General features: G+C 41.9%; 1 protein-coding gene across 15 annotated transcripts in view; it reads right to left on the bottom strand.

Moving 5' to 3' along the window:
• Erc2 (ELKS/RAB6-interacting/CAST family member 2) overlaps positions 1 to 25,058 on the bottom strand; it is an 880,091-nt gene that overhangs the window by 445,573 nt on the left and 409,460 nt on the right. For 10 of the 15 annotated variants that reach the window (XR_002384370.2, XM_021231590.2, XM_013118849.3 and 7 more), the window contains 4 exons: positions 21,455 to 21,592; positions 13,608 to 13,748; positions 10,587 to 10,727; positions 6,254 to 6,289 (listed from right to left, as the gene is read on the bottom strand). Coding sequence is in view for 14 of the 15 variants with exons in the window: in XM_021231590.2 (XP_021087249.1) it covers positions 6,254 to 6,289; positions 10,587 to 10,727; positions 13,608 to 13,748; positions 21,455 to 21,592 (456 nt within the window). In the remaining variant the exon portion in view is untranslated. The remainder of the gene's footprint in view (positions 1 to 6,253; positions 6,290 to 10,586; positions 10,728 to 13,607; positions 13,749 to 21,454; positions 21,593 to 25,058) is intronic. The other 5 variants (XM_021231594.2, XM_021231595.2, XM_013118855.3 and 2 more) reach the window with 1 other exon arrangement.

The raw sequence follows: 25,058 nt of genomic DNA, 5'->3' as shown, positions 1-25,058 counted from the left end.
TAACATAGATATTTAACTTTTGAGGTCATTAAAGGCCAATCTGAGTATCAAGTTCTGTCTCAAAATGTTTCTTGAATCCTTGGAACAACTCTCAAGTGTACTGTAGAAAAACAGAAAATTGGTGAAGAGCATGACAGAAAGTCCTATAAGTTTGGGGATCTCTATACTATGTCTCTTGTACTTCCAAATATATAGAAATTCCCCAACAAATAATAATAGCAACAAAAGTGGAAACCCACAGTATTTTGAGAAAAACTGACTTTGAAAGCCTGGATAACGTACAAGGGGCAGCTCGTCATGTCTGGGGATGAGCATGACACTAGCAGTTATCATAATGAAAGTTACCAGAGTTCTGTACTGTATAGGGAACTAAGCAGGATTTTAGCTGACCGATGTATCTCAATGTAGGGAAAGTGTGCTTAGCCCCAAAGTTGGGAGCTGGCAAGTGTCATATTCACACACCTCAAGCTTATTTGCACTTCTTATAAATGAACACTGATTATTTTCAGTAAGGTACTGGTTCATAATTCCAGATGTCTAAAAAGGAAAGTATTAACTTCAGTCCAGAACCCTGCTGTGACACATGGCAGGGGACATTCACTTATAATATTAAATAACACTTCCTTTGGAATGGGCCTTAACAATTTTTAATAAAAATTATTTCCCTCAAAAACAATGATTAGTTGTAACCATAAAGGAGAAGCCAACTATTAGGTAATGAAGCTGTTGATTTTTCTTCCCTGCTGCTTCTAGACTTCAGCAGTAATTTGCTAAATTTATGCTCTGCGAAAATATGATTCTCAGTTACAGCACTCTGCAATCTCAGTGTCCACAGACAGTGTTTTCAACATTCCTTTCATATCTTAATATCAGGATGAGGTATAAATTATTCTAGACATTGACATAAATCCAGATTATGAACAAAATAGACTCATTAAGTTTTACAGAGCTATGACATATAAAACATAAAATTTTTAAAATAAAAATGAGTAAATACCAGACATAATTATTGGCCCTAAGTAACATACTTTGAAAGTAATAATGATATATCTTGGGATCTTGTGTTTTGTCATTCTAAAGGAAATTATTCCTTTTAAAATTCAATCTAACTAAATTTAGAACATTTGTAATCATATTAGAACTATATCAAAGATTTCTTTCCACAGATGAAACAAATGTGATACATATAAATAAAACCAAACACTCAAAATACACACAAAAATAAAAAACTATATACTTAATACATTTTAAGACTTAGAAAATAAAAATGCAATTATTAATATAATTCCTCTTAAATATGGATTTCTGGAAATTAGCAACATTGAAAACTAAAGGTATCATCTAGACAGTCTGAAATAAAACATGCAAACTTAAAGTATGTCATTTGGGCTATTATTTGAGTTCTTTTGATACTGGAAGACTGCATTATCTGTTGGATACGTGTTTGTGTACATGCATGTGTCTGCAAGTTCCACCTATATTCCCTGAATTATATATTAGTTATAAATAGTTGTAGTTTTCTACCATGGCATAAAATATTAGTTTATGAATGAATCAAATAGTTTTCAGAAATAGACTTTAAAGAGGGAAATTGCTACAACTCAACAATGGCCATGGAGACATTTATACTCGACACACCATGTCCCTAGGAACGCATAGTCCTGAAAGGCCATAATGCACAGGAGAGTCTCCCTAAACATGAAGGAGGTGTTTTTCTCTCTGTACAATGTACGAATGTCTGAGTTTTGTTGCTGTTGCATTGTTTGTTTGTTTGCGTGTTCATTTTGTAAGTCTTTATATAAAATGTGAGTCCTGTACAAAGTGTGTTTACCAGAGAGGATCTTGAATGGATAGTGACTGGCTAGGGGGATCTCGTGGGAGCAAATCAGAGGGGTTTCAAGTGCAATCCTGCCAGTGACAAGATGGCCTCAGTACCCTATAGCAATGTGGTATTATACAAAGCACTCAATGTGCCCAGAAAGGCTAAAGATTCTTTTATGATATATGAAAGACTTTTGGACTCCATCTCCAATGGCACTAGGGCTATAACCAAGACAGCACTTGGAACCAATGAGAAAAACTATTTGTTGTCTAGAATTTGAAAACCAAGAAGAAAAAAATTAAGCTGAAGTTAATGGGCATATATTACCATGACAGGACAAAAGTCCTCCAGGATCAGAGGCTGGCAGCTACGTGAAGAAAGGTTCTTATTAGGAGAAGGAGTAAGAATTCAAAGGGAAAAGTTTAGCTCCTATGAAGGGACATTAGCACATTAATATCAGAATGGAGCAGCTACGTAAAAGAAAAGAAAGCTAACGTTTTATTTGTATTTCAAAACGTACTTGCAGCAAGACTTCAAAGCCCAATCCTTATTTACTCTGAGTGCAGACACATGGACATTGTACTAACTATAGCATGTGATTTTTCTGGTTTTCAAGACAGGGTTTCTCTGCATAGCTCTGGCCATCCTGGAACCTGCTTTGTAGAGCATGCTGGCCTCGAATTCACAGATACTCTCCTGCCTCTGCCTCCCAAGTGCTAGGATTAAAGGCATGCTACACTACACCTGGCTTATGTAGAACACTCTTGTGCATTCAAAATGACTATAGTAAATTCACCAGAATTGTGAAGGTGGCCATATTCAAAATAAACACACAAGAGCAAAAACTTCCCGAATATCAAAAACTGGTTAGAAAATAAAAGGAGAAATGTATTGGTTGCTGTAACAGCTTAAAAATTATATATGTGCATATGCTTCACAATAGCTTGTAAAGTTAATACCCCAGGCCTGTCATAGAAACATGTCAAAACTTTACTGTAGAAAACCACTAAAAAAAGTTGGATCATGTTTATGAATGGTAAGGAATGATAATAGAAATGTATCATTGGCTTTTAAAATTATCATATAGGATGAATATAACTCAAATTAAAATCACCAGCAACCTTGATTTTTAATTGACAAAAGTGAACCCTGGAAGGTTAAAAGTAAAAAACCAGGAACTCAGCTGGGCGTTGGTGGCACACACCTTTAATACCAGCACTCGGGAGACAGAGGCAGGTAGATCTCTGTGAGTTCGAGGCCGGCCTGGTCTATAGAGCGAGTTCCAGGACAGCCTCCAAAACAATTCAGACAAACCCTGCCTCGAGAAACCAAAAAAAAAGGGGGGGCAGGAACTCCCAAAAAAGACAGAAGAAAACAGGGAGAATCAGTCTGGGATGTGCCCCACTAGGTGTGTAAATGTCACAAAGCCACAAGAGCTAAGATTCTGATCCAAGGGACCGGGCTGAAGCTGAACTGTTGCTCAGGCGCTGGGACCTTTGTCCCTACAAGAAAGTAATACACAAAACAGTGCCATCATCAAGGTCAGGGGACACTTGAAGAGCAATGAAACCTAGTGATGATTTTAAAAATATAGTTCACCTCTCAGTATTAATCAAAACGCAGATGGTGAGAGTTGTATTGATATGGAAAACCGCATTGAAAAAATTTAATACACGTGAGTAAAATCAGAGAACGACTTTAAAGACTAATTCTAAAAAATCCTTTTGGCCAAAAGCCCCGAAACAATTATCTCTTTATTAAAAATTAAATAAAATTGTCAACAACATGGGAAAAAGCTGCTTTTAGAACAGAAAACAACTCATGGACCAATGAACAAACCAGTAAATCAAGGATAAGAGCTTAAGTGGCCAAAGGAACGAATTTCTAACAGAAAAAGTACTGAGCTAATAGTGTATTTTTAAACCCAAAACACATTAGTGATTAAAGAGGAGAAAAAATGATTTAAAGAATTTTTAAAGTTATATAAAATGACAATTCTCAGTGGTAGGGGCCAAGATATGGTCAAAAAGCTGTGGGATCAGCCTCTCTGAAGTACAACTGAGTAAGAACTATTTAGATAGTTCAGAATTTCATTCTATGTAAGAGAGAGAGAAAGAGAGGGAGAAGGGAGGGGAGAGGAGGGTAGACGTGGAGGAGGGGAAAATGGAAGGGACAGACGGGTGGTGGGGGATTTGTCACAGCTCTATTTGTAGAAGTGATGAAAACAGGAATATGTGTGATCAAAATCAGTGTGATAAACAGACTAGAGAGTGTATAAACCATGAGGGAATTCCAATGTTTTACTGTAAGGAAATAAGACATAAAAACTGAACAAACATTTTGGTACAACTTGGTGTAAAGAAAGCATAATGTAAGAAAAAAGAAGTAGGGGAAGAAAGAAGGAGGGAAGGGAGGGAGGAGGAGGGAGGGGAAGGAGGGGAGGGAGGGGGAGAGAAGGGAGGGAGGGGAGGAAGTGGGAGGGAGGGGAAGGAGGGCAGAAGAAGAAAGTGAAGAGAGAAAGAAGAGTAGCGGCCTGCACACACACGTGCCTAGCAAGGGAACACACACACACACACACACATGCACACATGCGCACACACACACTCACACTCACACACACGCACACACACGCATGCACACATGCGCGCACACACACTCACACTCACACACACGCACACACACGCACACACACACTCACACACATCCCTCCTGGCTACATCTGCAGTGAGCTGTACTCTGGCTCTTTTTATCTTCTCCTATATCCTTCTTTACTTTTTCAATACCATGGCCATATATTACTTTTATAACTAGGAGAAACTCAGGCAGTTTTTAAGACTATTAAGGGTAGAAAAACCCATCAAGCTGCATCCCTATCAAAAAAAGAAAGAAAGAAAGCACTGGGTCCTGAGAATATCTGTAGACAGGGGGAGCTAAAATAAGGAGAGCTGGCTTTATTCCCGGGATGCCAAACCATTTGGTTGGTTTAATTAACGTGGAGAAGAATGTCAGTCTAAGGCTTTGAATTAGTCACTGGAAAGACTGCAAAGTGTCTTTGGAATAGCAGAGGCCTGGCCATGGGAGGAAGAGAAGGGAAAGTTGAGGATGGTCAATTAAGTCATTTCCTCTTTGAACCTACCTGCTCTGAGAAGGGCTAGTGAACTCTAGCTACTGCCCTGGTCATTTTCTCCTGCTGTGGAACACAGCAATCCCCCTGTGTTTCATACACACAAAGGACTACAAATTTAGACTATGAAAAGAAAAATGTTTTACAGTCTTGTTCTAGAGACATTCACAAGAAAACATGCATTTTATCAGGGTGAGTTCTCAAACTTCAAGATATTCTGATTTGGGGATGTCTTTCTTCACCTCGCCACTGCCTTGAGCCTACCTATTACTACTTCTGCGAAAAATCTACCTGGGGGATGCCCTAGCAGGGCATGAGGGTTGTGCTTGCAAATGCATCTGTTGGGTAAAATAAAGGGTCCAGGCAGAGTCTACTGAACACATCCAGGCATCTTACACATTGCAAGGTAAGCTGGTGGAGCTCGGCTTAACAAATAAAACTGTGTCGACCGAATTGCTTCCTTTATGCGTGGCATTTCTTTTTTTCTGTGATGGGGGATTTATAAATAGAAGGTAATTAGAGTGCATTGTTGATCACACTTGTCAAGTGAAGCATCCTAGTTACAGTCATTTAATATACCTCCCAGTAAGCCAGTCTGCTGACAAAACAGAAAAGTCTGTCTTTCTAAATAAACTAAAGAAACAATAAATATTTCATATGCATGTATATGTCATTAGGATAAAAAACTAGTGGTGACATCTGAGCTACTTTATTGATTTTGAACTAGTTACCTGATTTTCAGACTTCATTAACCTAAAGTCAGAATTGGTATCTTGTGATCTGTTACTAATAGTTTATGCTATGATCTGTCCTAGGGCCAATGACATGTTTTGAACATTTACAAAAGCTACATTTTTGTTAGGTATTTATCAATCCCCAATAGCATAGCCCAGATTTTAAAGCAAAAGCCAGCTTAACATGGAGTTGATAGATACAGCGTATAAGTGAGCCGCTGCCTATTCTGCAAATGCTATCCTTGTGACCCATAGAAGCCTGCGTTTGAAGGATCTCCCCAACAATTCTATAAGCCTACATCCTCAGCTGATTTGTTTTATTTTTGTAGCCTGAGAGCTGAAGTTAGGAAGAAGGTAATGTAAGAGATGACCACATCTCCTTGACCTCTCAATTTTTAAGTTTTGAAAGAGACGGCATTGTCTTTGTGCAGATCGTTTCTCTTGCCAGAGGGGAAGCGGGAAGAGACTGATTAGCATTTTGGAAACATCCCCAAGCGTGGCACAATGTCACGTGGGCTCAGTGGATCCTCATGCTTTGATATGTTACAGCGGGAACGTTCAGAGATGACTTACTGGGTTGTACATCTGATTGAACAACTGCTCGGCTTGCTACATTGCAAAGGCGGGGAGGCGTTGCGGCACAGAGGGAAAGAAGGAGAGACCCGGAGAAACAGCGTTAGCTCAGCAAACCCAGTGCTCACACATGCGCGCTGAGAGTACCCAGCGCTCACACATGCGTGCTGCTCTTCAGAAAGAAGAGATTTCAGTTTCTAAACATTCCACAGTGAAAGTGACGGGTTCTGGGGGAAATACAAGTGTTGACTTTGGCTCCTTGAAAAGAATAGCTGGAATAAGAAATTTAAGGTTTGTGTTCCTTTCCCTTTCTTGAGTTAAATGCCCATGAAATCAAGAAAACTGTCCACTTTGGATGATACATGAAGTGCTGGCCTCCAGCAATGAATCACAAGAAGTACCTTGGGCCAAGCCCACAATTTATTACCTCAACTTCAAAGATGATAATAATAAAAGATCAATTAAATCTTATCATTGAATTTATAGCTATTCTTTGGGAGTACCATGAGCCTAAACTTTCTATTTGGTGTCTAACTTAAATAGAGGTTAGGAAGTTAACAGTAGGGACATATCAGTAAGCAGGGCAACACCACACTGATTTAAATGGGAAAAGGAAAATTCAAGTCTGGAGAAAAAGTGAAAGGAACCACAAGACAGTGTTGCCCATTAGCCAATTTCTACTGTTTCGATTTTGAAAGAACGCCTATTATGCTCCAAGTGCTTTAGAATCTATAATGTGTTCCTGCCAATTTTATGCACAGTTAGATGTCCTAAATATTACTAGTAAATAGTGTTCACAAGTTATATTTATTAAATATCTACTCATTAATTTGAGGCTCAAGATTGAGGTCTAGAGGGTGAAATACATCCACAACTATTATTTGGTATTAGGCTGAGAGACTCCTTTAGAGACAGGACACCTGTTTCTTCAACTTGAGGAGAGCAAATGATTACATTAACAGGCCTTTTAGGAAAAGTCTCCTGAGGCATGACATTGATCAGAGAATACAAGGGAACAGAAGTCATAGCACTTTGGATTCTGCGTCTTCTCAGCAAATTCCTCAAGACACAGGTCAATTAACCTCTACAGCAATTAACCTCTACAGCCTGAGCCTCCAAAAATCATTCATAGACGATGTGATCCATAAATCAACGGTCAGGTGCTTCTCCATCCCTGGATACTAACATTGGTGGATAGACCTCGTTATTGTGCACACATCCATCTAGTAACTATACATTACCTGGTTAGCACTGTTTAGTGAGCTCACTAAAATCAGTAGGACTCCCTCACACACGTACACTTGTCATTTCTAAGAGTCTGAAATAGAATTAACAGAATCCCTTTTCTGTACAGAAGCATTTTTACCCTAAAATATTTGAAGGAACCATAACTCTATATAAAAAGTGTCAAAATGACTATGTATACAAACTTCACAGATTTTTATGTAAAGAAGTAGCTTGCTTCAGTCATGCACTATTAATAGAATAAGTTCAATCCCTATGTGGATTCCATTGTCAGTGGCAAAGTTTCTATTCAATTAAACATTATTAGCTTATACACTTACACAGATTTTATGGGCAAAAAACTACCTGAGCCATCTCAAATCTTGAGCAAAATACCACTGGGAAAATCCATGATGTATTTATGATACAAAGTAATTATATTTTCAGCTCTCATTTAGTAAATCTATTTTACTCACAAGTCACGCATCTTTTCATTTAAGAAGAGTTGAAGGCACTCCTTTAGGCTTTTAGAGTTGCTTGTTTTTCCTTAAGTAGAGGATGTGTTTACACTCACATGCTGTTGCCCTGTGTTTTCAACAGTTTCATGTAGAACTTATTTCTTTCTAAGCTGATGGGTACTTGAGGTTTTAATGGGATGGGTACTTGAATGGAACTATCAGCATAAATTAGAGACTACCAAAAGAAAAAATACCACTCTAACCCTAAACACAACTCAATACTAGAGATCCAAATATAACAATGTAGCATCTGCAGGTTAGGCATAAAATATTTAAATTATCATTACCTTTTTAAGTTCACTGTACTGTGTAAAAAATTACATAAATACTTAGAAATAAGTTCTCTTTTCATGGATTAAATAATTGCCTTACAGCAAGACAACAATATGTGTCACTTTAGTGCTGGTGACATTACAGAAAAACTAAAACGTCATCAAATACCATGACAAGATGTTACAGGACTTGGTTTGTGAATTTCAGTCAATGGCAGTGACTGGGCGTCTGAGGAAAAGGCATGCTGCCAGGGATCTGCTGGCCTAGCCACAGCTGGGCTGAAACAGAGTAGGCTGAACTGCACAGCTGTAGATCCAGTAAACACCTCAAGTCATAGACAAGGAGATGACAGCACTAACACGTGACCCTCTTCCTTTCGTTACTAGAGGATTTCAGTACCAATGCTGAGCTATACCAGCAAAGGGCCTATGTTAAGCACATGTGTGTAGAAGTCCTCTGTGCAGAGCCTTCACCTCCACGACAGCTCAGCAGAGTTGGTGGAGGGTATTTTTCAGGCTATGGCAGGGGTGTGTTTGAGGTTCCTCTCCCGCTCAGCACACTGCAAAAGTGAGGCAAGAACGTGCCGAGGCCATTCCCCCCCATTATCGTGTTGTTTTCAGCACGCATCAGCATCACTAAGCCGTTCTTGTGATGCAAAGAGTATAGTGTATTACAGGGCACAATATAAATACATTAATACCTCATACATCAAATGCATGGATAGCAAAGTTAGTCTCCATCTAAATACTGTCAGGTGGGCAATTTAAACTCTTGCATTTGCTAGTCCAGATTTCTGGCCAACTGAATATTTCTTAAAGTAAGTGAGTAACAAAGAAAACTCTTAAACTGTGGATTTCTGTTTCAACTTTTCTTGCCAGGTAGTTAAAAAAGATTTACTGGGTACATTTAACTTTACCTTTCCATGTGCCTGTGTGTGCCTGTGTGTGGCGTGTGTGGTGTGTGCATGTGTACATGAACAGATGCCCCTGTACAGACATGTGTTGGCCAGAAGTAAACATCAGGTGTCTCCCTGAGCTGTCCCTCCACCTTAATTTTTATGTTTTGACTTAATGTCTTCCTATTAACCTGGAGCTCACCAATCAAGTAGATTGGGAGGCCAAAGAGTCCAGAGATTACTCGTCTCTACTTCCCAGGAATAGAGTTACTGCAGTACACCATGCCTGGGTTTTCTTTACGTGAGTCCTGAGGATAGGAGCTAATCCATTTACACAGAAGCCATCTCTAAGCCCCGTTCTACATGCCTCCTGAGTCTTAGCGAATAGACTCTCTTACTGTGAAATTTCTCGTGGTGGTTTTCTAAAACCCCTGTGTAGTCAGCACAAAATAGCTACACTGCAGTTTTATACTACATAAGTTCATAGAAAATAGAGTATTTAAATGTTAAGCATTCAAAATAGTTCTTGTATAGATACAGGCATTGTTCACATCTCTGGCCATCCATTGCCATCTGTCTTCATAACTACAGTTAATAAATCCCTATTCTAGTGTGCTATGAATCGCAATCAAGTCTTATTATATGTTTATTATATATTTAGATTCTTATCTCTTCTGACTAAGTTTATAAGTTGTCAAGGGGAACAAAAGACTTAAATTAATAACATTATGAGTTTTGTATGAACAATGAGTGCAGACAAACCAAACAACATAGGGAAAGAGTCAGAGGAACAATGCATGACTGCCAATACACTCCACAAAAATGTTCAGGCTGGAGAAAACAAGTGAATGCCACAATGGAAAGAGCCTGCTTTCTTTTCCAAAGACTTCTGGATATAACAAGCTTTCAGAGACAGTAGAGCATTATTAATTCAATATACATCATCATTCTACAGATGATTGACTGCAGGGGCTTGACTACTTTAGTGAATTTCTAGAAACTGACTGTTGCCAGGAACATTCGTGTCAAGTTGTGTTACAAAAACTGATCTACTTTGCGAAGTTGTTAAAGCTTATCAAAATATAAAGAGATCTCTGGATTCTTTCCTTGGTTGAAAACATCCTCATTCACATTTTCAGACCGTTTAGATTTTTCCCAAAGAGTAATGGCTACTTTTTATTCTTTTAATTTCTGCTATTTTCTCTTTTTCAAGTTTTCTTTTGAGAGGAAACAAGATAGGTCTTCAGATCTACAGACAGATTTGATGCAGACTTCTTGGGAATGTCCTTGAGCGTTTAACTAATTCTTTCATCAGGAGATAACAACTGATAAAGGAGCCTGTTTATTTTGAAAAAGGCCTTTACCTCAACCACTTTATAAGTCCGTTCTGCAATGAGCCTGTCTGTGCTTAGGCTTCCCTTACCTTTTTCAACTGGGCTTCCAGTTTGTTACATTCCTCCTTCTTCTGTTCGATGGCTATTTCTAGGGATTTTAACTTGGAGTCCCTCTTCAGGCCTGCAGAAGCTAATGAAGATGCATGTTCTTTGAGGTCGATTAAACTAGACTGAAAGGAGGAGAATGGTGGTAAGAAACATATCACAACTTCTGCTAGCAGGAGCATCAATACACATTCACTGATTTCTCACAGAGCCATGAAGAAGGCATTCACAGGAAGGGTAAGCTTTACTAAGGTGGTAGTACTGGACTCTAGCCAGGAAATGCATGTTGACCCACTTACAAGACAGAAAAGGATCTCTTTGCAGTAGAGTCAAATGTAAGTAAATGGTGTGGTTGATAAATGTAGTTTTCACATCTCAGATGATGATCTTTTAGCATCACCTCTGCAAACAGACACCCTGAGCTCTCCATTTGTATTTATTCTAACTCAGCTGCACAGACTCTGAGACAGATATGAAAGAAAATACTGACTCTGATGCTTCGTTCCCCAGGGTAAATCAAATAAATGTAAAACATCCTATTGCATTTTATCAAATTCCCTTTCTTTAACAGAAACACATGGCTAATTTTTCAAACATCTTCTAGCAAGTCAAAGACAGAGGTATTTGTAATTTTAGGAGAAAGTGGACTCTGAGTTCAAATCTTTTGTGTTACAGATTCAATAAACATGGTTAGTCTCCTACCTGGATATGGGCTGCCAATATTGCTTAATTACCAACATGTCCAGAATCCTAGACCTTCCCTGTATAGTTTGAATTCCAAAATCTAGAGAAATAAATATTAGAACACATCTCTGAACATATTTTTTACTATCTGTAGGGGCAATGTTCATTATGAAATATGAAACAGCTAACAACCCCTACTACTGAATAAGATATGTTACTTTTCCATCAACATCGCAGCATTAAGGGAGACAGGAAACACATGGCGTTCTCCCAGCAAACGCCACTGCCTGATGCTATATGAGACTGTGTCCTGAACACTGACTGTCTGTAACGGCGGTGGTCATCGTGACCCAGCAGAAAGCTCCCACACATGTATTGAAGGCCAGGTGAGGCATGCTCATTTTTTTTTCCAAGACAGCAGCAACCTGAAGCTCACATTCACTGTTAGTCTTGCCCAAGGTCCCTTAGCCATTAAAGGCAGACTCAGCTATCAAACTCAGGTCTACAACTCTGGTTTCACTTCCACGGGAAAAAGTAAAGGGCCTTATAATCCAGTCATTTTGTCACAGTGAAGACATATCATCACCCAAAGCAAACGGTAAGTTCCCTGCAAGCTGCAATTCCACGCTGTTCTGTTTTGAATTGTAAATTGCCAGTTGTGGTGGCCAGCTTTATTTTGGCTACAGTGTAGTGCCTGCTTATTAATCTAGGTGTTGTGAAGACATTTTCAGACACGACTAACACCTATAATCAGCTGATTTTAAGTTTTAAGAAGATTATCCTCTGTACTCTGGGTGGGCTTGATCCACCCTTTGAAAAAAAAAAGGGGGTCTGAGGAGCAAAACTCGTGGGGGAAGAGAGTCCCTTCCCTTCCGTTCCCATGCGGATTTCAGCAGCAGCTTGCCTGAGAGGCTTCTGTCTGCTCTTCCAGGCAGTCTCATTGTGTGTGTTGGGCTTGCCCAGCCTCCTTGGAGGAGAAACCATTTCTTTTCGGTGAGTCCCTCAATTTAGTTAAATCGGCTACTCTGGGCCTGTTTTGTGACAGGACATTTCTTGCCAAGTGGCAATGCCAAGGGCATTCTCTGCCACCTCACCCAGGTCTCTCTGCCGCTAGCAGGGACCACGTGGATCCCAAGACACTTCCACATCCGAACGGCAGAGCGTGTTATAAATGAGAGTAAGGCTAGTGTGCTCCATTGCCCGCAAATGACAGATCTACCCCGTCAGAGCTGGCCGTGCAATGCGACAAGAAGCAGAATTAAATTCTTTATTGCCGTGTCAAGGAAACAATCTCCTTTCTGGAAACCTAGGAAGCATCAATTTTAGGGATAAGAGACTGTCTTCTGGCTGCCAAGCCTCTATTTAGGCAGGACTGTAATTTGTGTACAGTTATCAACACACGGGGGAAGGGGTAACCGTGGAAAGATGAGAGAGGTAGGCACGGGTTAGGATGCCCCGGCATGCCACAGGGCTTCAGCCATCCTGCAGAGACTTAGGAACACTTCTGGCAGACAGCAACCACTGCGGCGGGGACAGCTGGAGATAATGACACTAGGGGAATAAGTTACACCACTGCTTCAGTCATGTCTCCACCAAACTATCCTCAAGAACAATGGATATGCTGTGGGCATCTTCAGGAGCATGGCGGCTGCAGCCCCAAACAGCTGCTCCAGAATCCCCAAAGCAGGAAATTTCCTTAAAAATATGTCGTCTTACTATAAAGAAAAAACCACAGGTGGTACTTATATTCTTTATTCATCCTTGCTACAGTGTGAAATGGCTTTAAATAATTTACTGTAACCCCCAAAAATAAGACTCCAGAGGAGTAGCTACAGTTAGCCTAGAAATTTGTCTTCACTGTCATGTTTTCTAACCAGGCAATACTGGGTGACTCATTTGAGAATTGTAGATGAATGCAAAATATCTCCCAGAGTGTTAGTAAGTGAAGTGGAGTTACTATTATTGTTGTTGCTGTTGTTATTACACTAACTGATATTCAAGCAAAAGCTAATAGGACTGGGGAAAAAAACCAAACCTTCTCTGAGCCATACAAGTGTAGTTAGTAAGGTAAAACACAAGAAAAATGCTTCCAGAGGCCGAGGCCACACTGCTGAGTGGCCAAGATGCCCAACGGCATCTTTGATGAAGGGAGACACTGGACTGTTTTCTTTGGACCTGAGGCAGGCTTCTGAGAGAAAGGTCATCATGGTCCCCAAGTCTTCACACTGACCTGCAGCTCCCTAAGACCATCCATGAGATCAACTTCAACAAGCATGGTTTAGAAGGCTGTGGATGTGGGACATTTGTTTTCCCAGACTCACCTCTTTCTCCGTGAGCTCAGCCTGTAAAGCATTGACCTTTTCTTTGAGGTCTTTGTTCTCCTTTCGAAAGGATTCTATCTCTTCTAGTCTTTCCCGGTCATCTCTCTCCCTTTGCTCCTTCAAGCGCTCTATTATTCTCTCCTGTGAGGGAGAAAAATGAAGAAGGCTGAGAACTCATCAGTGTGCATCCCTAAGCATATATGGGACAATTAATCTAAAAGGTTCTCTGGGGTGATCGACTTGGAAACCTTAACACTGGATATATGAAAAAAGGTTATGTATACATGCATATGTAAAATGCAGTCAATATGTAATAGTTTTTTAAACTTGTTAATGCAATTTTGCAATTCAGGGTGACAAAGGAGTGTGGGTGTATATTCCTGTGTGTATATGTATGTGTATGTGTGTATATGTGTGTGTGCATGTGCCTGTATGTGTGTGTGCATGTGCCTGCATTTTTGTGTGTGTGTTTGAGTATGTGTGTGTGTTTATGTGTATATGCTTGTATTTGTGTGTGAGTATGTATGTGTGTGCTTATGTATATGTTTGTATTTGTGTGTGTACATGCTATATATGTGAATAGACACATGTACAGGCTGACACACGTGCATAGAAGACCCTGACATCTGATATGTCCTTCAGTCACTCTCCACATTTATCTTTGAGACAAGGTCTCTCATGGAACCTGAAACTCCCTGACCCAGCTTGCTTGGCCAGCTAGATACAATGATTTTCCTATTGCTGTCTCCACAATGCTTGGATTACAGGTACAAGCTGCCATGCTCAGCTTCTTTTATGAGGGCACTGGGTGTTGAAGTCAAGACTGCACCGTTGTGTATGAAGCACTTTACTGACAGAGGTACCTCTATTCCTGGAAAGAAATGCAACTACTGTTACTGCTACTACTATATTACTACTACTATTACTATATTACTACTACTACTACTACTACTACTTTTAAAGCTTTTGTTGAAGCTTACATTGTAGCACAAAAATATATTTCATCTGATTGAAAAATAAAACCAGTGAAGAGAGAAACAATGGTACCCAACACTTTCCTCTCTAAGCTACTCATGTTCAAGCTATGGGTTGTTCTTCATTCCTGTGGCCTGGGAAATGCCAAGGGCATTCCATAGGAGAGAGGTGCAGCCAGAGGGCTCCTTTGTTGAACCCCTGCACAGACAGGGGGAGAAGCAGAGTGGGCTCTTTGATCTCAACCCTGTTTCCCTGGCATCTTCATTTGTCATAAAGGACTTCAGCTCTTGAAGGTTCTTCTCAGAGAGGACTATTGGGCAGTGAGGAGCTTGAGACTGAACCAACAAGAGAATTGAGACAAGCCTGTTTTTTTGTTGTGGTTGTTGTTTGTTTTTGTTTTGTTTTTGGTGTGTCTGGACCTGTGTTTCTTTCAATGGCTGACTCAGAACTACTGGGAACTCCAGAACTCAGGTTCAGTTTGAGCAAAAGGCAGATACCTTTTGGGCGGAGAACATAGTCTGTGCCAGGCGCTGTCACATGGCCTTCGCATCACCCATTATCACAACCTCAAGGGTGCAGCGAGCATAACTGCTGACAGCCCAGAAGTGAGGCCCCTCAGAGCTCAGAGACTATCTGACTCATCCAAGGTGACCCGGCTTATTGTCCATATGGACTGAACTAACAAAGAGAATGTGAGACAAAGATAAACCTATCAGGAGCGTGGCTTTTCCAGTGTGTCTGGAGATGGGTTTTGTTGTTGCAGTCAGGTTTTTGTCTTTTGTGTCTCCCCGTGGCTTCTTGACAACCACTGGGCATTCCAGAACTCAGGTTTAGTCTGAGTAAGATGCAGATAGCTTATTCCGTGCCAGGGGCTGCCACATGTGTTTAATGTGTCTGAATATTAGTCTGTGATTCAAGATTCGCCAAGGAGGCACCTGTGCTGTCAATGACAACCTACATATTTAACTGAGGAGAAAAGTGACTATTGTTAATCTAGCAATTTTTAAAGCATTTTAAGTAAAGTATATTATTAGGACAGTGGGTGACACAGAGCAGATAGGTCTATTGTTTTGTTTTGGTTTGGTTTGGTTTTTATGAGACAGGGTTTCTCTGTATTGTTTTGGAGGCTGTCGGTCCAGCCTGGCCTCGAACTCACAGAGATCCGCCTGCCTCTGCCGCCCGAGTGCTGGGATTAAAGGCGTGTGCCACCACCGCTCGGCCAGATAGGTCTATTAATTTAGCACATTAATTTCTTCTTGATCCCAACTAGGCTCCTATTTTACTCTGCAAACGAAAGTGACGAGTAACCAGGTGCTCATGTGATCCACAAAGCAAGAAGTGGCCGCTGTGCACCGCAAGCCTCTCTGGACTTTTAACAGCTTCAGATCGCCAGTCTTTCTGATCCTTGCCTGCACTGCAACCATCCATTCCACCACCTGGACCTCTCCATCCCAACCCACCATCCAGCGGAGACGGGCGCGGCACTTCTCAAGCTCCAAGAGGAACACGTCACCCGACTGTAAACCTTCCAGAAACCCTATAGTCAGGCCACATCGTATTTGTTGACTTTTTTTTTCCGGTTTACATAGTTTTGATTTAAATCCATCTTCCTCCCAGCTTAGTCTGGCAAAGAGCAGCGCACTTGAGTCCCAGAGCTGGGCCAATGGCCTGGCATACCACAGGGCACTTTAAAATAACGAGGAAAGGAAGAACACAAATTAGGGATCCTCTTGGCTTCAAAGCCAGGGTCATAAAATGAGGAACTGTGTTAACATTTGGAAGGTGTCGGAGTCCCTTGGCAAGCAGGGAAGCTTGATTCCAGCACTGGGCTCTACTGTCTGGGCATGGGGGGGGGGGGGTGGGGGTTGGAGACAGAAAGAGAAGCAATGTACTTTAAAGTTTATTGACGTTTCCATACTATAAAACACTCCTTCATTGATCACAAAATTAACTGTCAGATACGGAGGGCCAAATGTCAAAAGCATGTGTTTAAAAGGCCCTACTATGCCAGGATCCTCTTGATGAACAACTATCATCTGACACCATGTTCTTGTGTGAGCCCTACTTGCCTTGGCAGACACTCCCTGGGCACTCATCTGGCTCTACACAGTTGAACTCACCTTGTACTTTATGCATTTCAGTGGCCTAGGGGCTCTGCTATCCGGCTTCCCCAATTGCTTTATCTGTGAGGTGGTCACAGCGAGGCTTGGCCAGACTAGCTGTGTAAGCACAGTGGGTTAGAGCTCTTGAGTGTCTGTGTGACACAATCTTTATGTTCACTGGCGCTGGAGCTCCAGCCCAGGGCAGCCTCATCCACGCTAAGCAAATGCTCTACAACCGTGCTTTGTCCCTGCCTAAATAACAGAGCTTTGACTCAATGAGCTGCATCATTTTGTATGCCTTCTACAGTTGAATAAGTTCCTGAGAATTAAAAGAAAAAACACCCCCTGGTGACATAATAAAAGGGAAACAGTAAGCAGAGTTTGACATATTCTACAACCAGCCAAAGACAGCAAACTGTTACTTATTAATGGCTGGGGACACCATTCAGCGTAACAGCACATGCCTAGAATGTGTAAGGTCCTGAGTTAGACTACCAAAGCTATAAAAGAAAAATAATTACTTATACACCCACAAAAATTTACTGATCATTTTTTTCTAATTTACTATTTATTTTTCATACCACACCTTATTCTAGAGAAGTGGTTCTCAACCTGCTGGCCATGATCCCTTTGGCAAATCTCTATCTCCAAACATATTTACATATTTTATGATTCATAACAAAAGCAAAATTACAGCTATCAAGTATCAAGCAGTGGTTGGAGATAAAGCACAGTTCTAGGTATGTCTGTCTATAACCTATTTCCAGAGATGATCAGGGCATGAGGGCGGTTGGCTTAATGACTATATTAACCCTTCGTTGGAATCATAATACGACTGCCATTATTAGGAAAAGGGGAAAGGAGAAGGCAGAATCCAGTTGGAGGATGCAGGGGTGTATTTCCTGTGTTTTATTTCTCTGCTCCCCCCCCGCCCCAACATGCCCTCTTCCCCATGATGGACCAACAAGTATGAAACTGTGAGCGAAATAGATCATTCTTTCCTTTAAGTTGCTGTATCAGGTCATAGCTTGGAAAGATAATTAATACAACTCCATCCCCTCACTTACGGGCTAGACGGCCTTGGATGAATCAACCGGGAGAAGCAACAAAGTCTCAACCGTAGGGCAGCATGGACAGGATGGAAGTGACTTCCAGAGGTCCTGGGTGACCAGTTGTCACAACCTATTAATACCACCTACCCAGTCCAAATATCTCATTTGTAAGAAATGCATTTTACTTTATCAAGTCCGTGTCCTATCCTTAAAATGGAGGAGCAGTGTTATGGTTAGTGTTACCTGACCTGGTCTAGAAATGCCTGGGAGACGGGCCCTCAGGCACACCTCGGGGGAATTATCTTGATTATATCAATTGATATGGGAAGGACCCGTCCTAGCTGTGGGGAAGGACATTCCTTTGGCAAGGAATCCTGCATCATATAAAGGGGGAGAGAACCAACTAAGGAGTGGCTTACACGCATGTATCGTTCCCCTTTTCTTATGGTGGGAAACATGACAAGATGCTTCGGCTCCTGTTACCTTGGCTTCCTGGCCACGAAGGACTTAGGCAATTCTCTCTCCTCCAGTGCTTCTGTAAGAGGAGTTTGTTGCTGTTACAGCGCCAGGAAAAGAAAGGAACAGAGAAAGTGGTGCCGGAAGAGGCACTGCGGCTACGAGAAGCCTGACTATGTGGTTCTGAGGCCACGGGGGCTTTGTGGCCGGAATGTGACAGGATTTGGAACTGCAGGACAGAAAAGCAGGCGAGTGTCAGAAGCAGAACTTAGAGCGTCATTCTGGTGGGACTTGGGAAGACCAAGAACACTCAGAGAAACATGGACGGTGAATGCTCCGCTGATTTCAGGGGACAGCAGGAACTCTCTAAGGAACCGGGAAGGAGGGCGTCTGTGTGATGTTTTGACCATGAATGAATGGGGCTTTCTGTCCTGAGAACTGGTGTAAAGTTTAACTTAAAAATAATGCACTAGACTATCTGTCAGTGGAAATTTGAAGACAGGAGAGGATTCAGGTGGAGCATGGCTACATGATTAGAGTCAATTGCCAGCCTGACATGACATAGGACCACCAGAGAAAGGAGCCTGTGGACATACATTTGGGACACTTTTTTCTCAATTACACTAACTGATATGGAAATATCTCCTTAACTTGCGGCCATGAGCAGTCTCTGAGCAGTGCGACCTGGGTGGTATAGGCAGAAAGCTAACGGCATGTGTGCATCAGGAGCCCACTTCCTCTGACTGTGAACACGTGACCGGCTGCTTTCCAGCCCCTTCCACCTCGATTTTCCCGCCATGAAGGACTGCACTGGGAACTATGAGCTAAAACGGAATTCTTCTCCCTTAAGTTGCTTTTGTCAAAGTACTTTACCACAGCAATAGGGAAAGGAACTGGGTGAGAAATTAGTGCTTTCCCAATGCATCATGCTTATAAAGTACAGGTCACTAGGAGTAACAGAGACAATGGTGCTGTTAAAAGACCTCAGGTGATAAGACTATTTGGCTACAACCAAATGTTTCAGACCTACAGGAAGAAATAGTTAAATAGTCTAGCGCCTTTTCAATGAGTTTTCCTGTGCTTTGTAATACAGTAGCATTCTTCTTTCTCAAGTCTCTTTACAGAATTCACCCCAGACAAATTCTTCTGTATTAGTTCTTATTTGTCATCACAGTGAAAACCCCAAAATCAATACTAAATAGACTTTGCAACTCAGTGGCCAAAACTTATCCAACCAGCGATTTACTGGACTGCAGCATCTTCATTTCTAAAATCAGTCTTGAATTTCCGTCCATGTTGTGCAGTTTCCAGCTCTCTAGAATTGCCAAAAGTCCTGTCCCACCTGGTCCTCCTAGTTCTGAGTTCTAGCTCTCTAGTTCTTCTAGTTCTAGCTGTCTAGTTCTAGTTCTTCTAGTTATCTAGTTCTTCCAGTTCTCTAGTTCAGATGCTATGAACCCAGAGTTACAAATCTACACTCTGAATAATTTTTCTGTCTAGCTGGTTCCAAAAGAGACGCGAACTGGAGGCCGGGTTATTCAAAGGTGTATCAAGCCATCTCAGAACCACTAAAGAACTGCATCTGCACCTGCGCAGTCACTGGCTCTTGCACAGGGAAGAGTTCAAAGTTAAGGATACAATGTAGAACTCGGTCTATAAGCATCATGCCTGCAAGAGCTCCACAGTCAATGGATGGATGGGTTTAAGCAGATGAAGTCAACTAGAGATCACTTTAATAGCTGGCAAACACCCAGATGGCCTATCTGTCTACTGGGTTTCATTCATTCGTTAGTTCTCTTATTCACAGGAAGCCTTTAAACGTCCGTCACAATGAAAGCTTGACTTCCTACTCCAAAAAGAGTAAATATGCAAGTTTTAAGACACTTTTTAACAAGGCCTTGAGAGATGTTAATAGCTGACTTCTCCCCAAACTCCTTGGCCTCCCTTCTGCCTTGCACCTATGGTCTTGCAGAAGGACTGGCGGCTCACCCCACTTCATCATGTCTTTCCCCAACCACCATGTTCCTGTCTCGAACTCAGTCCCGTACCCTTCACTGACTTCTTTCCATCTGCAGAAAATAACACCTTTCATCGCTTTTTGCTTACCCTTCTTCCTCATGAGAATGAGAACTCTGTAAGAGCTGAGACATTCACCCATTCACACTGAGGGTGGGTTATTCAACCAGTGGCCACTGTCTACTGGGCACGCCCATCAGGTGTTCTGCTAAGCCCAGGTGATGGCAGGCTAACACACAGGGCGTGTTATCTTGGTTTGGAGTCCAGTATAAAGAGCGAGTAAATCCCATTAAAACGGATGCACGGAGAGTTATAATCCCAGTAAGGATGGGGGCACCAACATGGTGTCTCTACAGAAATGACCCATTAAATAATAATGGCAACTATAATCCCTCCCAACTGCTCTAAACACATTCTCTCCTCATTATAACATAATCCATTAAGGTGGGACTTTTTTTTATTAATGTTTGTCTGTTTTGTGAGACAAGGTTTCTCTGTGTAGCCCTGGCTGCCCTGGCACTCACTGTGTAGACCAGGCTGGCCTCGAACTCACATAGATCTTCTGGCCTCTGCCTCCCAAGTGCTGTGATTAAAGATGTGTGCCTCCACCACCCAGCAAGATGCTGACTTTCATTGCCCTGATTTCACAGATGAAGACACTGAAGAACTCAGAGGCTAACTAATGCAGCCTGAATAGTGAGTACTGGACCTAGAATTTGAGCTCACACAGTTATCTGCTGAGTCCACATTCTTGACTGCTGTACAACACCACCTCCAGGAAGACTCGGCAGAACTAAATCTGCCCGTAGGAAATCTCATTCTAAGCAAGCAAATGCAAAGTAACGGAGGCAGAAGATAACACGATACACTTGAGATTTACAGGACCCACAACGCCAGAGCGCAGAGATGTGAGGAAGAGACAAGCGAGAGGCAGAGGTGCCGTCCAGAAGGGGCCTGGCAGGAAGGATCGGCAACCCTACAGGGAAGGCTGAGCTTTATTACCAAAAACATAGCGGCAAGCTAGTGGATGCTTTCCCAACAGCCGGGGTGATGCTGTTTTTGAGTTTCAAGAGATTGTCTGTGGCCGCAGTGTGCCCCGTCTCCTGGCGACATGAACGTCTGAGGACCAGGTGAGACTAGAGGCAGGGTAGGGATAGGGAGATGCAGATCTGCTTGCATGCACTTGGATCAATGCCTCCAGATACTGTTTCCCTAAATTCTGAACCCCTGTTTTGGAGGCTAAACTCACCTTTTCTGACAAGGCCTCCTCCAGAGTGGCCAGAGCAGTGTCCGTGTTGCTGGAGTCTGTCTGCAATGACTTCACTCTGTCTTTCAGGTTGGTTAGTTGTTTGTCCTTATCCCTAAGCTGTTCTTGCAAGTTTTCAATCTAGAAATGAAGATTAACATATTTAGCATATATTTTATAAGTAATCGAAAACAAGATTCTTGAAGCCATCTCTCTTTTGATTTCTAAGACCAAATATTACGAACACCACAGATGTGAGATCGCATTTGACTTGGAATCAAGAAAATTTTGAGACTTTAAAACATTTATAACTCAGTTTTCTACTTACAAGCAGAATACTGCTCACCATACAAATGCAAGCCCCATCAACATTTGAATACTATTATTTCTCTATGTTTCTACCCATTTAATCACACTTTTAAGGTTCAAGCCCACACACCTCGAGACAGTGAGCCAGAAAAACCGTTCCAACAGGATTAATTCATTCACTGAGCAGGGGCTGAGTGGGTTCCCGCTCTTTACCAGGAAGCCTATCGCTATATGGCAGAGCCCATACAATCATTCACTCACTCCTTTATTCAGCAAGAAACTTTGTGATATACCCAATGTTGTCAAGTGGCTGTTTCAAAGTGACCACATGAAAAGCCAAGTAGGTTATCACCAGCAGACCGTTAATGGGAGAAACTTGTGATATAAGTCATAGCCAACAAGTGCTAAACACTCCATTTGGCAACGAAGTCATAGGCTGGCAACCAACCAGCCACTTTTATCCAGTATCTACATCCTGAAATAAACACAGAAAACAGCCGATTATGAGGTCTGCCTGGCAGCAGCAGCAAGGACCTTCCATGGGCGTTACATCCATTATCATTCATGTTTTTATTCCCTGCTTTCAAACTATGTATTTCTTATCTGCGGGTTTTTTTAAAGCCCACTATGCAAACAATTTATTCGTATTAAGGGTTTTAAAATGACAAGGAAAAAAAGCAGTACAACTCTAAGATAAGTCCATTCAAAATATTTGCATTCTGCACCCAGCTTTCTCAGGGACTCACTCCAAATAACATGCTTCACAGTTTGCTACTAAGGGCACTTCTGGGATTACTTGATTCTTTTCCACATGACTCTGGGATGGCCGTGTAAACAACGTTGGCAGTAGTCATGGAAACAGAGAGAAGACAAGGGTAGTTGGCAAAGGAGGTACCACGGTAGCGTCTGCAAGCAGCTGTAAAGGAGCGAGGTGTGGTGGTTCCTGCTGTGATCCTGGGAGTGATGAGGCCTGTCAGAACTTGAGGACACCCCAGGGTGTACAGTGAGTTCTAATCCAGCCCATGCTACAGAGCGAACACTCTTCCAAAACAAAACATAGCTCTAAAGAGAAAGGCCATGGGACTGAAGAGACGGCTCAGCAGTTAAGAGCACTGACTGTTCTTCCAAAGGGCCCTGGGTTCAATTCCCAGCACCCACGTAGCAGCTCACAACTGTCTGTAACTCCAGTTCCCGGGGACCTGACATACTCTCACATACAGACAGACAGATATGCAGGAAAAACACAAATACGCATTTAAAAAGGTTAATGATATAAAAAAATCTGGGCAGTGGTGCCCACACCTTTAATCCACAGCACTTGGGAGGCAGAGGAAGGCAGAACTTTGAGTTTAAGGCCAGGCTGGTCTACAGAGCTAGTTTCCAGGACAGCCAGGGCTACACAGAGAAACCCTGTCTTGGAAAAACAATAAAGTAATGGCAGAGGGGTGGGGTGGGGGGCAATGATGTATTGGTATTTTAAATTATGTTATTGTATGTATTTATTATGTGTTTGTGTATGTGCATGGACATGCCTATGCCACAGCACATGTATGTAGGTCCAGGAGTTGTTTCTCTTTTCCACTATGTATGTCTTGAGAATTGAACTCAGGTTGTCAGGTTTGATGGCATGTGCCTTTACACACTGAGCAATCTCACCACCGTGTGCCTGTGTGTGTGTGTGTGTGTGTGTGTGTGTGTGTGTGTGTGTGTGTGTGTGTGTGATAGAAATCTCACTAGCCAGGTTTTAAAGATTTCCTTCTTTTTTTTAATTTTATTTTCCAGTTTAAATTTAGATAAGAAACGAGGTTGCTTCACAAGTCAGTCCCAGGTCCCTCTCCCATTCCCTCCCCTCCTTCTGTGCCCTCCCCCCAAACCAACCCCCCCGTTAGTTATCCCCTCATTCCCCCAGGGAGGGTGATGCCCTCCATGAGGGTGTCCATCATTCCTTCTATCTTTATGTGTCCGTGTTTATGTGTCTGTCTCTGTGAGTATACATGCTGTGTATATTCAGAGGACCACAGAGGTCAGAAGAGTGTTATCTGTTCCCCTGACCTGGGTGCTGGGAACTGAAATCGGATCCTCTGCAAGAGCAGTAAGAACTCTTAACCCTCCCCGCCAGCACCACCAGCAATCCTGTTTCAAAGACAGTAAGCCCGGCTAGGACTGAGATTTTAAGCAGGTGATTATTGGAACTTCCAATAATGAAAAGTAGAAGCTCTGCTCTGCCGCCTGCCTCTTACACTGCCCCTGCTTCGGGGTTTTTTACTTCCAGGTGCGTGTGTCCATTCATAGAGCGTTCACAAAATGCCACAGACGACCAGCAAAAGTCAACTGTCTGTGTGCCATGGTTCAGGTGTGGCTTGTCTCCCGAAGGGTGCTTCTGGAAGCTGGGTCCTCGAGGCGCTGAAGTTGAGAGGGGTCTGGCGCCTTGTCAGGAGGACACAGTAGAATGTGGTGATGGGGGTTCGCTTTAATGGATCAGTTCCATCCTCATTGGATGGCGTTAGTCTCATTGAGCTCAATTAGTTCTCCCAAGAGTGGTTTGCTACCAGAGGGCAAGCCTGCTCCCTCTTCCAGTCATCCGTCACTATGTGACTTCACAGACTTACATGCTCTCCCGCTATAATGCCACCTGCCAGGATGTGCTGCCACCAGAAGCCGATGCTGGTGCCATGCTGTCAAGGGCCCGTAACTATGGGCTGAAACTATTTTCCCTGTTATACAGAAGGGGCTGACACTGGTATTTTGCAGAGCAACACAAAATAAACGAGTCACATCAAGTTATGTGCAATGAAATTGCTGTAAAATATTTAAAGATCCTGATTTTGCTCAATTGCAAACTATGTGGGAACATTAGGATCTGAAGAGGGAAAAGACATACTATAAAACAATACAAAATTAACCTTATAAAATGAAGTTGTGGTGCACACACACACATATCACTAAGAATTCCATTTGACAGTAAAGTGAGTTTTATTATCTTCATACTTTTCTGTATCTTCCAGCTTATTTTGCTTGAAGACAACACACAAAATAAAGATAATTTCAAACCAGCTACAAAACATCAAAATGGTTTTTAGAATGAGTTTTGAAGTAAGTTTTACTTCTTAAAAGGGCTTGTTATATGAGGAAATGTTCCTTTTAACTCCGAAGAAAAGTAAGTTCTACCTCGAAAATTACATTTTAGGAGGCTGGCAAATGTAAAATTATTTATCTACTAGAAAATTGTTACACACATTTCTCTTGTTCCCAAACTGTCATGACACTTACAAAAATGTTTACGATCTTTCTCTTGAAA

The sequence above is a fragment of the Mesocricetus auratus genome, unplaced genomic scaffold, assembly GCF_017639785.1.
Source record: "Mesocricetus auratus isolate SY011 unplaced genomic scaffold, BCM_Maur_2.0 Super-Scaffold_100006, whole genome shotgun sequence".
Taxonomy (NCBI): Eukaryota; Metazoa; Chordata; class Mammalia; order Rodentia; family Cricetidae; genus Mesocricetus; species Mesocricetus auratus.
Note: the sequence above shows the minus strand (reverse complement) of the source record. Positions and strands in the feature narration are given on the sequence as shown.